At 39.3% G+C, this 14,419-nt stretch overlaps 1 protein-coding gene across 1 annotated transcript; it reads right to left on the bottom strand.

The window, feature by feature from the left end:
- Positions 1–4,032: 4,032 nt before the first annotated feature.
- Positions 4,033–9,195, bottom strand: NINJ1 (ninjurin 1; the record flags this gene model as incomplete). The annotated part of the gene is made up of 2 exons (XM_008947013.1): positions 4,033–4,187; positions 8,961–9,195. Coding segments are annotated over 2 exons (390 nt in total), but the record flags the coding sequence as incomplete, so codon positions are not given.
- Between the last annotated feature and the right edge of the window lie 5,224 nt (positions 9,196–14,419).

Here is a 14,419-nt window from a genome sequence, read left to right as displayed (position 1 = left end):
ACCCCTGGCAGTCATTCATGTCACAATGTTTCTGATTACAATACAGTCTGTGTATTGGTTTCTCTTTCTGCTGGCTGTATCATTCTTGTTGGGCCTGGTCATTGGCAGAACACCTGGTGAGTGTTCCTTACCCTGCTGCTCTGGATCCAGTTAGTTCCACAAGCCACTGCGAGATGGGATAATCAAGCCTTGGTAGATTTTGTTGGACAACAACTTAGCAGGAAAGATGCTATAGAAACAGCTATTATCTTTTTCAGTAGAAACCTACGGTGAAAGCTTGTTTGCTTGAATGACCTGAAAAACTAACATTCAGTGAAGAGGGGAATAAAGTGGGCAAAGACCTGGTATGTCTGTACTGTACCACCCTCCAACTGCTTCCAAGACTTTCAGTGCAAGACAAACATGATCATGCTCATAAGAGGGGGCTGTGGCAATAAGCAGCACAGGACTCTAAAGCTACATTTGAAATTGGGCCACCTCACCAGCAAGTATAAAGTTGATCAACATCAGTAGAGCCTGGGTGTCTGTTTGCATCGGCCTTCAGGGTACTAAAGACAAGTCAAAAAGTGAGAGGATCAGCTAGGTGCCAGAAATACATTTCTTCCTGTTGTTATGGCTCGCTTAAAAAGCTAGAAAGTTGCAAATCTGTCAGTGAAGAATATCTAATATTCATACCTTTTGGACAAGTAAAACACAATGGGGTTTTTTTGGTCATTTTTACAACACAAAGTAACTAGTTCAGACACTTAGCTAAGGTACAAAGTTTCCTATACAGAAGAGAGGTAGCTGCCTCCTGAGAGACTCTCCAGACTAGGATGCACAGATAGGCAAATACTCCAGCAAGTAGAAAGGTGAAAGGTAACAAAGGTGGTACATTCAAGTATCTTGTCTGAATTACTGCCCAGTGTCAAGCCACAGCTAAATTTCCTGTTTGAAAGGGCTCTGCCTACAGTCACCCATTTCCTCCAAAAGAAAGATTTTTGAGGTATTTCAGCACTGCTATTTGGATGGTCAATTTACTACATGACAACATTGAAACTGCGATAGAAGTATGTAGGAACAGTCCTTCAACAGTTCGGCTGTTTGTTAAAAATATTAAATAAGGAAAATTTTCCTGAATACCTCATTCAGCACTTGTTCTGAGATATGTTTAAATTAGTACAGCACACACAATTAAACCCATCGCTTGCTATATACTGGTTAAATACATGTCAAGTCGGAAATGAAGCAACAAAACAAAGATTAAAACAAAACAAAACAAAACAAAAAAACCCCTGTCTTTTTCATTACTAATCGCACAAATTTCTGTTAGTAATTTTTTACAGAACATGTAAATGAAGATATTGTAAATCAATGGGCATTGAGACACAACCAAAGAGAAACATGATCATTAAAAATTTTACATGAGATCAGACACATAGAAGTCAATTAATATCAATTCTATTAATAGATGCAAGGGAGCATTTAAAAATTAACGATAAAGAAATGTATGAGTACAAAACCGCACAAGCTAAAAAATTAGGTTATTACAGATGTGCTACTTTGGAAATAAGATGACTAAAATGTTTTTGTTGTAGAAATTTTTATAAGCTACATCATTAATAACAAGTGTATTTAGAAAAGGTGTCAGTTCCTGAGCCAGCAGGTAAGAACCTAGAAGATATTTATATATATCTATGTATCTATTTAAAAATAAACATTAAAAAATTAGTTTTGCTTTTAGCCATAAACTCATGAGTAACACAACTGCAGGAATCAATCTTGGGAAAAGTAAGTTATAGAGGGATAAGCTTCTTTCCATTTGCTTCTTGAATTGCTGACAGATGCTTAGTACCAGCTTAGCAGGTAGAAGTCGTCCTGTATCCTCTAGATTTCCAGTTGCACCCAGAAAGGGTAGCTCTTCTAACAGGACTTCCAGAAATACATAAGGCACAGGAGACAGGGTATAGCAGTTAATAGTAAAAAAACCCTATTAGCAGTTGGGTTATTTGTGTGTCTGTGCACAAAGGAAAGGAAATTTTAAGTGTGGTACAGAAATAAGAAACAGGACAAATGAGTACCTGTGAGTAAAAGTGGACAAAAGATAGTCTGCTCTTTCTGTCTCACCTTTGCTTTAGCTAGAGTAGAAAAAAAGGAACCAAGGCAGAGCTATCTTCATGCACATAGGTTTGATGCCAGTAAAATAAAGGCCAAGGCGATCACACCAGAACCAAAGGCCTGCCATTTCTTATCACGGTGGAAATGACAAATTGCCACAAAAACAAAACGCTTTGAAAATGGGAAGTCCTGTGAAATGCCACCAGTGATATTATTGTTTCACGAGCTTATGCCACTTCTCTAAAAAACAATTAGTTTCTATAGAAATTGAAATACTAATATTCCAGAAAAACAATGTCCTTGGGTCAAAATCAGCCCTTCCTTAGATGCCAAACAGTGTAAGTAGTAACACTTTTGAAACACATTAGCTACACAAATAATAAATGTTGGTTGCTGGAATCCTGATAAAGCTGCTCGGTATGTCCAACTTCTTCAGATTATGTTTCTTCCCCACTGTGTCCAGGTGTAACTGGCTCAAGTGCACATGGCATCTAGAATGACAGTCTGCTTCAGGTTTCTGAAATACAACAAAACCAAAAATATTGGGATGTTACTGATACAGGGATTACAGTGAATGACAAATTTGCCTTAAAGACAGAATTAAGTTTTCTTTGGAAAAGAGAGCATAGCAGTAAAGATGCAGTCAGAAAATGGTGCCCACTCACTTCTTTTAGGGCTTTGAGGAGACATGACAGCAGGTTGAAAAAGACTCATTTGTCAAGTTACAGTCAGATGACCAGGTGTTTTTAGCAAGGACAATATGTACAAATAAGAAAACAACAGATGTACTGTTTCAAAGCAACTAAGAACTTCCATGTTTAGCAAATGTTGTTCCATGTTGTGCAAAAAGGCACAGTTCCCAGGCACCACATTTGACCATTTTATTAGGAAACTGCATGTGTTAGATGCATGAAGGCAGGATCTTATTTTTGAGAGAAGAGAGGGAGAAAGGGTTTAATCTGGAAGTTAACCCAAACTGCTCATGTTACATGTATGGGCTGTCTGCATATTAGCCAGTGTACCATGGTTTGCCAGGGAAGTCAAGTAATTTCTTCTTCCACAGGTCTTCTGAACGTGATTTGATATTTGGAAGATAATGAGCCAGAGCAGTGTTTTCACACACAGACTTAGCAGTGCTATTTTAAAGGCATATGCTGGACTACAGTGCTTCTTGGGCTACAAGCCTACAATTTAGGTTTATCTCCTCCCAGATTTTCATTGCAGCTATGACGCTAGGAAGACACCCTTTTTGATTCCCACAATTCCTATATTTATCTTTCTGTATAAGTAAATAACGACCTTTAAAATGCAGGTAGAGCACACAATATTGTTCAAAATCAACTCATGTATCAAGTAAAGTGGTAGGGCATGTCTTTGGCAGCTGAGTCTCCCACAAAGCAAAAGCTCTGCAGCTTGGGAGGACACAAAAGACACACCATCTGCATAGGAACTGAAGGGCTCCAGTGATGTGTAGTATTATATGTTGGACTTAATAGTGTTTTTCTTTTCAGTGTTTGTAACAGACTGGATACAGTATACAGCAAATTTTTCTTAAAAAAGAAAAAAAAAAAGGCATTTGGAGGAAGCAAAAGTGTTATTTCCCTTCTTGGCTTAGTCAGCAATAAGGAAAAGGAGTGGCTAAGCCAGAAGGGCTATCTTTACACATCCTATGCATGACACGTACAAGGGGGGGCCTGACACAGTAAGATGCTGCCATCAACTTTTGAACTCTACATTTACAAATACACTGCAATAACTTAGCAGCTCCTAGTAGCTTCTACTTTTGCAGTAGTATGAAGTAAACTCATTTATCTACACTAGAACTATGTAGATAAGGTCACGGCTATTTTTAAAGCTATGCCCTGGTGTGCACTGCATTCGTGTATGCTGTGCCCTACTACCTTATTGTACAAAGAGGCAACACTCACCTTACACTTACTGTCTTGATGCTGATTCAGCAACTGGCTTCTGCACTCCGAAGGCAGTGATAAAAATATTCACAACTACTATAATGAACACTAGTCCAGTTGTAAGGTTGTTGAGGAAATCCAGCTTTCCATGTTTCGCAGGGTTGTTAAGGTCATATTTTACTTCAAAGAGAAAGAAGGGGAAAAACGATCCAATTAGATGTATATTTCAAAATCGAGAAGAAAAAGTCTTCACTGCTGATGTAGCTCAAGAATTTCTCTTACACTGAGCTATTTGCATCAGTCATACTTGAAAGGGAAGTAATATACTGCAGTGTCAGTAAAAGTCCTAAGGAGAAGATCTGTAGTCACAAAGAGCCTATTAGCTTCCAGTAATTAGCATCTAATCTCTGTGGATGCACATGGGAAGTAATGCATACACAAACATTACTAGAGATCTTCTGATGTCTTGATCTTTTGAAATCTAGTTTTGTTGCAGATTTTAAGCATTTTACAATTATTCCAGTCTTGAATATATGAAGCTTGAAGCCCTGACAGGATGGAATGAAGTTAAACTTCCTGCAGTTCTTCACAGACAGCCAAATCTCTTTAGCAGTGCTGGAGGTTTTTTGCTCAGCTGTATTCCCTGCTTTTGCACTGGTTCTGATTTTAGAAAGCAAGGGCATCATATCTGTTAAACAGAGGAAGATTTCAAAGCAGTGTAGCTGCAGCTCTTTTTACAGAGAGCATCAGCTGTGTAAACATTTTCTTTTGTTTCTTGCAGTTGTTCTTTGTTTGAACTGCTAATGGGAGTGAGGGAGGAACACACAAGGGAGATAATATTAATTTAGTTTAAGCTTTGATTCCAGTCCTTGTGAAAACACATAAATGAGTTACACTGGAGTGATAACAGATTTGACAGAATAAAGCATGTTCTTGTCCAGGGCAGTGAGAAGTCTGGGGGCACTTCTCTGGCATCATGTGGAAACCCATGATTCTCCTCAGTCTCTGCTCTCCTGCAGTCTAGGCTCTGCAACTCAGCCCCTCTGCTACCTTTCTTTGATGCTGGCGGAATGACTGTTGATGAATTCTGGAACATGTTTTGAGAATGTGTTTTGTCTGTCAAGACTCCTAGTTCTTAAATATAAAGATCTCTGGAGCTTGTGTGTGCACATACAGGACATGTGAGAGTAAGTTTATACCTGATAAGTTTTTACAGCAATATAAATAAAAGTTAGAGCTCCTTCTGACAGGCACATACGTAGACACGTAGCTTAAGACTCTATTGCATGAGATAAACTTCACTATTGGCTTTTAACATAGTGTCTCTGTCAATGCTGCAGAACTTAACCACAGAACCAAGACTCGCTTATTTGTTGAAGCAGTTAAGTAAAAGACAGGGCAAACACACTCATGATGCTTGAAGAATTAAAAGCCAGGTTCACTTGGTGTCCCTAATTAGGAAGTCTAATGCTGTTTTGGTTTCAAGGAATTCTGGGTACCTGTTCAAGTCCTGTTTGTTAAAGCAGTACCGTCAAACATCACAGGCCAGTCAAAGCACTGAAGAACAGCGTGTGGAAATTATCTGAAAAGCTTAAGCTACTGCTCACCTGTGTAGGCAGGAAGCTCAGTAGAGCTTAACCCTGAAAAAGGGTTTATACATGTCTGTAAAGCATCAGGAGCTACATGGAGGCTTCCATCCTAACAGTACCTGGAAAGGCTCTAGTACTGTCATGTGAATGAAGTAATCAATCCTGGAGTATGGAAGAAAAGCATTTCATATGGTCGGTTTAAGAAAGAAAAGGCAATAATGGCCTAATGTGCTTTGCTAGTTAAAAGAAATCATGCTCAGAGGAGAACTGACACTTTCAGAGCTGTCCTTTTGTCCAAGAAAGGGTCAGAGAAGGCAAGTATTTATTGTCAGTTTAGGCAGTGCTCTAAATTTTTAAATAGAATTGCAGTAATCCTAGCTTTGTGATTATAGTACTTAAGATGAGGGTGTTTGTGAAAATATTCTTAAGAACAGTTATTCTTTAAGCATTTCACCATAGTGGGATAAGATCACTATGACTTCCTGCCACTTAAACTGTTTCAAGACATTCTTTGTTTTTCATCCAAAAAGTTGAGGTTACCAAATCACTTTCAAGGACAAGTTTGCCAAAGATTTTTCAAAATGTTTTTGTGAGAGGCTCTTTTGAAGGAGGAAAAGCTTTTAATCCCTAGAAGAGAATTGTGAGAACTGGTAGCTGCTGGGATAAAACTTTGTCTCAAGGAAAGAAAACAGATGGTTGCACATACTTTTTTTTTTTAATTTGTGAGAGCTTGTAAAAGGCAGAATTTCGTGGCTGGACAGAAAAGCAAACTGCTCCTGCAGACCAAAACTACCAAACAGACATTGTGAAAAGCAAATTCTTGCTATGATGCTTGCTTGTATCTTTATACCTTCATGTCCCGTTTCCTATCTTCAGTACTTTTGTCCTCAGCATGATTTCATTGTTACAACAGCATACCACTATAAGCTGAGGACTTCATCACCTTTGGTGCGCCAAGCACACACCCACTGCTGACTGCGGAGCACAGGCTGAACCCCTGACTCTCACTATTTGCTAAGGGGACTCTACTTCAAAGACTCTGTGAACTGTACCTCTGCCCAACTTCAGGGTTGGGGCTGCTGGGTACTCTCTTTACTCTCAACGTGACAAAGATAAAAATTACAGAGACAGAAGCCACTTCGGTAATGTCTTGCAGAAACAAACATTAAAAAGCAACATCTCAGCATATACTAAGAAATTGCCCAACAGAGAGCAGGAGCCTCAAAGCCTGCTAAGAACTGAAACAACCACCAGGGAGATGCCTTCAACCAAGAGACATAGAAGTGTTTTGCTGTTTCTTCCATGATTCTCTTCCCACATCCCCCAGTATCATCAAGTTGCTTTTTCCAGGCTCTTTCTGGAATCTCCTTTGAGACAGGACCTGAATTTTGCTCTTTTATTAACTTTACCAAAAAGCAGACGCAGCATTATTCTGTCTCTTTCACAACCAAGACAAAACTGCTTATCAGTATCACAAGCCTTATGTATCCTGGTTTCTGAGAACTTCCTCCTTGAACAGAAAGTTGTTTTTTCAGTTGTGATAAAAAATTGAAAGACTAACAGAGATGCCAAAAGTGGCACCTATAACAGTAAATGATGCATGTAAACTCTGGCTACTACCTTCAATGCTTTTAATTTATGAGAGACAAGATCTGTCATATAGTACCCATTAATTTAAAGGGAGAATTTTGAAAAAAAGTTGTGAGAATAAATAATCATATAGCACTAAAAAAAGAAGTGATTTGTGGCTGTTTCTTACCAGTGAAGGCATCATTTGTTTCCACGAATAATGGGATTCAACTGGTGTTGAGACCTAAACATTTCCTCTGAGTTCCACAGGTATATTTGAATGACTCTCCAAAGTTATGGTCTAGGGTTTTGAGTGCCACGAACGACTGTTGCAGGCTTTCAACAACTTTGCAAAGAGCCAAAGCATGGGTGAAAATATCACAGTATGTGAAGATGATAAAGAGAAGTACTGAAGACTTGTTTAAGGTTGAAACAGAAAAATCACATTTCCAGGAGAGTGCTGTCTCTCCACTCTCTGTGGAGTTTTAGTTAGGCTTTTTTTGGTCATTCATGCTCATGTAGTGATGATATTATATTATTTTAGAAATGAGCCGGGTTTCATAGCTACTTAGATCAATATTCTGCCTTACATGTGCTACTAATCTAGCAATTCTAACTTAAAATACTTAATTTTTAGTGATATATACTGGTTCTTGTGCCTCACAGCATTGTACCTATTGATACTGAATAATGGAACCTCTATTTCTGAGCACAGCAAGGACACTGCATTGAACTTCTAGGAACGGGAAGGTCCGTAATTCAACAAGTGAGACAGAAAGGAGAGTGAAGGGAAAGCAGGGAGCCGGGGACTCATGAAATCTGTCCCACACACAGACACAACTGTTTGAACTTAGTCTCTTGAAATTATTTCTAGCATATGATAAAGGTATTGCATCACATTTCCTTGGGAGAAAGTAGAAAAGGTTTCATTAGCAATAAGCAGAATTCAAGACAATATATTTGTAGTCCCAACATGATACTCGGTCTGTGTTTTCATATTATAGGTCAATTCAATTTTTTTTACTGAAGTCATATTTATGTGGATAATAGATGAGGTTATATCCTTATGGTGAAATCTTGCTCTAAGAAGCCTGTTTTTCTTTTTAACCTTAATTTCAGTTTAACACAGGTTTGAAAATTAGCAACAACATGTACATTTCTACCATTTCCCACCTAGAGATTCAGGATGCTTTGAATTACTTCCTAAATTTTCAGATAAGGGTTTTGTTTCATTATTTTCAAGTCTTTGCTATCAAACCATCGATGTGATTGTAGAAACACAAACAAACTAAAGACAACGTGCCACAGGAACATGAAGATGGACATTTCAACCCTCACTTTTGTTTCAGAGTTCTATGTTCACAATATATTCTTATAGCATTACTTATAATATGACTAAAATACATTTCAGACATAAGATTACATAACAGGTCTTGCCAGAAACAGTATTATGAAACTGGGCAGGCTCCATGATCCTATATGCCCTATTAATGTTTCGTTTACATTACTTCATCATTTTCCTTCCTCCCCAGGCCTTCTGAAAAGAAAAATATTCATACTCTGGGCAAATGAGTATGAGGAAGTTGATCAAAATTGAAGATCCCACATAAAGCTGATGTTACTCCTTGTGTTGTAATAGTTTTGTGGTCTTAAGAGAGAACTTTAACCAGTTCTGAGGTAAAGACTTCCAAATATAACAGCTTTTTAAAAGTAAATATGCCATCTTATATACCATCTTGGAGGTTGCATCCTATAAGAAAAATACATGTCAATGTTTCCTGCTGTTGCTACATACCAAGGAATATCAGAAGCACTCCCACCATAACTTGCAGTGTGAGAGACAGGCTGATAAGAATGATAAGTGGGATGTAGAAGGAAAAAGAAGGTCCTTGCTCCATCACGGCCTTTAGCTGGGATGCATTGGCCATCAGCAGGGCAATGTCCAGCATGCTCTCTGCAGCACTCTTCTTATTGGCATAGTGGTTGATATTCATAGGTCCGTTTCTCTGAAACCACTGTGATGTTCTGCGCTAAAATTGGGAGAGAGGAAAAAGATTATTCACATCCCTTTTCACTGGTGTAGTGATCAAGAGATCACTTGGTCTACCAACTGATTTTGTTAATCATATTGATTGATAATAGCATCACTGAGGATATTGGTGGATCTTTTTCGCTGTCACAAATGTCCTCCACCTGAGAAGAGAGGAGTAAATAGTGTCTACACGGCTCTGGCAGATACACTTTTTCCAGCTTGTAGGATCAGTCTGAACAGTCATTATGCTTCTATCATGGGAAAAAGTAAGATTGAAAAAGCTGAAAATTTGCACTGAGAAAAGTTGGGAGCGCAAATTCACTGCAAAACTAAAAAATTAGTTGTAACTAATTTCCTCCAAAAGCCATACTTGAAAATACAATTATTTGTTAAATTCACCCTCTGTCATCACACATAATTCCTTAATTACTCTTGAGTCTTACTCTCATGACTTATGTGGAAGATGGCCACTGTATGACCTTTGCTTGACCTCTTTCCTCAGATGCTGCTTCTTACTCGGCCATGCCACTGTACAGGTCCATCCACAGAGGGGACTGGTTTTCTGCTTAAACATTCTATGATCTCTGGTTGCCAAACAACGCCCAATTACAAGGGAAACGGTTTTTCCATTTTTGCATAAGCAAGCATTTTTTTTAAAAAAATCTATTGCAAGCAAACAGGAAAAGAAAAACCAATTGTATGGCGAAAGCAGAGCTAGTTAAGATGGCAGAATGAATTAAATGGATGTTTCCTGACTACAATTTATGCGACCCAACTTGAAATTTGACATCCTGTCTCCCAGAAGTGCCTATTTCTCTGCGGATTAGATACAGTTTAGGGTAGCTATGTTAGACTTAGATGCTTAACTCTCTGAACAGGTTAGAAACTTCACTGCCGCTGCTCTTACTTCTATACTGTTTTCAAAAATAATACACAAATATATCAAGAGTAAGCTTATTCTAGCTAAATTCTTTAAACCTGCTTCTTAGAGAACTTTTTACTGCACAAATGTGTTCTCATTTGCCAGAAAAATACTGTCATGAAAGTCTCTCTTTGAAGGCTAGTTCAAATGCAGAAAACATCCTCTAATTATCCTCTTTGGCACCACTAACAACCATTAAATTTTCAACTCCAAAGTCAGGTTTGCCACTGTTGAGATTTGAAAATGTCCTTTTAAATAGAACAGATATTGATGCATACAGCAAACACATTGCCCATTTTTCCAGGGCATTCAAATACCAAACTTGACCTATTTTCAACAGACACGTTGTAAACCATCACAGTCTAAATATTTTACTGAGAGAAAAGTGTCATGTAGACTTTTCTTCTGCAGAGAGGAGGAAACCACACAACCACAGCTTCACGCAGACTTTTTACTGAGACTAGGCTCCCAGGAAGAAAATGACTCTGAGACAGACACTGACTTCAGCCAGGAAGAACTCAGTACTCATTTGGTTTTGTCTGTATCCCACAATCTAAAAAGGCAGTTTGGCTGAGGAATCTGTCCCACATTTGTCACCTTTTCTCTCACAAAGGACAGCCTCCTCTTTCCAACCCCCTGCCCCATTAAACCACTCCAGCTTCAGAAAAAATGCTGTAATTCTAGTGTACCATCCACCACTAAACCAGGTGTAGATGTTCATTTCCTTATGGAAAGAAGCATGGAATATATGCTGGCAATATTCAGTAGCAAAACCCAGACTAACGTATTTCAGTATTTATTGTACAATCAAAAACCAAACATACTCATTCGAGCTCCTGGTTACCTAATGCTAGCAGCATACGGGAATGCTTATTAGGATGGGGAACTACACGTGTTATAGTAGAATTCAATTTCTAGGCATGAATTTAGAACAAACTCTTCTCAGTAGACTGTAGTAGTAGTATGATCTTGTTTGTCTCAAGTTCATAACAGAGGAAGATTCTTCCTGTGTCTAGTAGCTGAATAACTCCTTCCTGCTAAAAATAGGGACTTTGAAATATCTGTAGGGTGTGTGAGGCCACAATGTGTAACACAGGTAAAAACTACATGGGTAGCCATAACTCAGTTCTTAGTTGTGATGAAAATGGACTACAGTGAAAACATGACCCGCAGTTTCTTTGTTTCCACTTGATGTGGGAATTTGATCACGCTTGACTTTGTTCTTCCTTGCAGGTATGTCTGTGTCTACATGATGTATGAGTTTCCAGATAAACAATAAAATACGATCTTTTCTGTTTCCTGAGTAAATACAGTGCTGCACTTTTAGGACCTTGCTGTCCACTAATTCTCTCTCTGGTTACACTGCAGGTGGAAATAGCAGGCTGTGGCATTTGAGCTGCAGTGGAACCAAAGGTTTTGAGTCAATTCTCAACCCCAGTGGAGAACACTTTTCAAAGCAGGTTTCTGCTGAGACAAACCAAGGCAAAGCTTCTTATTTCTGGAACAATAACTCAACTATGTATTATGTTTAGATTCTAAAAAATGTCATTTTACTCTGTTAAGAGGCTTTCAGTTACCACTCCTGAAAACAGGCCAGTTCAGAATCGGGACTAGGCATGTAGGGAACTGAAACATCAATTTTACTTTACAGAACTTTTTCTCAGCCTGTGATCTTATGTTCTGACAGGAAAAAGGATCTGTAATCACAGAACCCCGAGAAGCAAATAATTTCCCACCTCCTGATTGAGAAATGGAGCCTCCAGGAAAGCTATAAAACAACAACAACAACAACAAAAAAAAAGGAAGCCAATTAGCCTTGCCTTCTGGAAGCAAGCTGAAGGCAACTATCAAAAGTATTGCAACAAGTGCAGTCAGTGCTATGGCAGCAATTTCCAAGACCAGAAAACACGTTACAAAGCAATATATAGACAGGCAATGAAAGGACAGCTGTTGCCTTAACCTCAGGATAATCACAGTCATGTACAACAGAAATTATGTGGGAACCTTGTTACGTGGCTTTATGGTTTCAGGGAGATTCTGAGCACGTACAGACACATGCCACCACAGCATCCAATGATACTGCACTGTTATCACCTGCAGGGCTGAAGAGAGGGACGGTGAAACTTCTGGGGATTTTCTAGGACACTTGTAAAATAAGGATTTCCTGCAGGTGTCACTTGACAAGGTAATAGCATGTACTCCAAGCAACCTGGTTCGGTCTCAGCATAATCAAAACACCTCATGAGGCACTTTCAGTATTCAAATTACCCTGTACAGACAAGCTAATCTCTTCAGTTGGTATCACCAAATGAGTCTGAGGAAAACCACAATGTGTGTTCACTTGTGTGTGCCCAAGATCCAGGTGTAGCTGGAATCAATCACATACTGAGCTGTATCAAAAGCAGCATGGCCAGCAGATGGAGAGAGGTGATCCTGCCCCTCTGCTCTGCCCTGGTGAGACCTCACTTGGAGTGCTGTGGCCAGCTCTGGAGCCTCCAGCACAGGAAGGACATGGACCTGTTAGAAAGGATCCAGAGGAAAGGCACAACAATTATCAGAGAGCAGGAGACACTCTCCTGAGAGAGCTGGGGTTGCTCAGCCTGGAGAAGGCTCCAGGGAGACCTTAGGGTGGCCTTCCAGTACATGAAGGGGCCTACAGGAAAGCTGGGGAAGGACTATTTACAGGGGCATGTAGCAACAACATGAAGGGCAATGGTTTTAAACTCAAGCAGGGTAGATGTAGATTAGACATGAGGAGGAAGCTCTTTACTATGAGAGTGGTGGAACACTGGAATGGGCTGCTCAGAGAGGTGGTGAAGGCCCCATCCCTGGAGACATTCAAGGTCGGGCTTGATGGGTCTCTGAGCAATCTGCTGTAGTTGGGGTTGTCCCTGCTAACTGCAGGTGGGTTGGACTAGATGACCTTTTGAGGTCCCCTCAAATTCAAAGCATTCTATGGTTCTCTGATCTTCCTTTCCCTGTCAGTAACAGCCTGCTTTTGGGTCTCCCCTTGCTTGCAAAGCATTGGCCTCTAAGCCAAACCACCTGCTGTGCTAGTCTGTGCACAGGTGTAAGAAGGACAGGAGTGAAAAGCCTCTCTGTCTCTTCCTCCATCTGTGACTGTGGAAGAGCTTCTTTTCATAGCCACCCAACTCTGTCCCCACAGACAGCATTGCTCCGTGCCTGTGCATGGCAGCAGGGGTTGTGTCCTTGCCCGGGGTGCTGCAGTTTGCTCCATCAGAAGCTGGCACTTTCTTGCTTCTCTAATACCAAACTTTCACACTAGGATTGAATGGCATTTGCTACATAGTCTTATTGACAACTATGTTGGTACAGACTTTGCTGCTGCTTCACTTCACTCATCATTTTAACAGCATGCCCAGAACTGAGTCCCTTTGAAAATCAGATTTACTCATTACATTTATTAAAAAATAAAGTGGCACCTAGATGAATGGCCATAGATGCCAAGTTTCATGAATCATGTCTAAGACCCATCTGATGACTCAACAGGAAGGAAACAACACTGAAAATGGAAATATTTGAAAACAAATAATAAAGTATCTTTGCTAAATACAGTAACTCTTTATAGTAAGGACTTCTGCTTCTGTAACAGAATTTAGTGGCTACTTGTGTCACAATGTATGTGCTGTTTGTTCACCAAATATCAAACACCAGGGACTGCTGAACTCATTAATTTAACATGCTGGCAGTCTGACAAAAAAATAAAATAAAAAAAAAAAAAAAAAGAGACCAAGAGTAATTTTTTTTCTTGTCCAACTTGACCTCACTGAGTTTTCCAGTGAAGTCTCTTCAGAGAAGACAGGTGGGGTTTCTGACATGCCAGTCAACTCTTCAGAGAGAAGAAAACCACTAGTGAAAATAACATCTAGTTTGCATTTGTTTTTAGAACTTAGTTACATTAGTTTCTGTCACTCTACCCTACGAATGCAGGAGAAAAGAAATAATTCTGATTTTGAGTGCAAGTTTTTAGGATTAATTCCTTCTCTTTTGGTATGTTCCTAGGTAATTTACTCAGCTTCTTAAATGTCTTCCACCATATATATGTTCCCCTAAAGACATTGTTTTAAGAAACACTAAAAAAAGCCAAACCAAAAGCCCTCCAAAAACTGTAAAAGACAAATATCACCTGAACCAATCGGACCTTGACATTTCCAAGTCAGGAGTCAGATCTGTTATGAAGAATAAATTTACTGTTCTTTTCATAAAGTGAACAGATATATGCAGTAGCACAAGACTGGTTACTGTTTTCTTCTTAAATCCCTGTTGTGGTTTGAGGCTT

The sequence above is a fragment of the Merops nubicus genome, unplaced genomic scaffold, assembly GCF_000691845.1.
Source record: "Merops nubicus isolate BGI_N331 unplaced genomic scaffold, ASM69184v1 scaffold31649, whole genome shotgun sequence".
NCBI lineage: Eukaryota > Metazoa > Chordata > Aves > Coraciiformes > Meropidae > Merops > Merops nubicus.
Note: the sequence above shows the minus strand (reverse complement) of the source record. Positions and strands in the feature narration are given on the sequence as shown.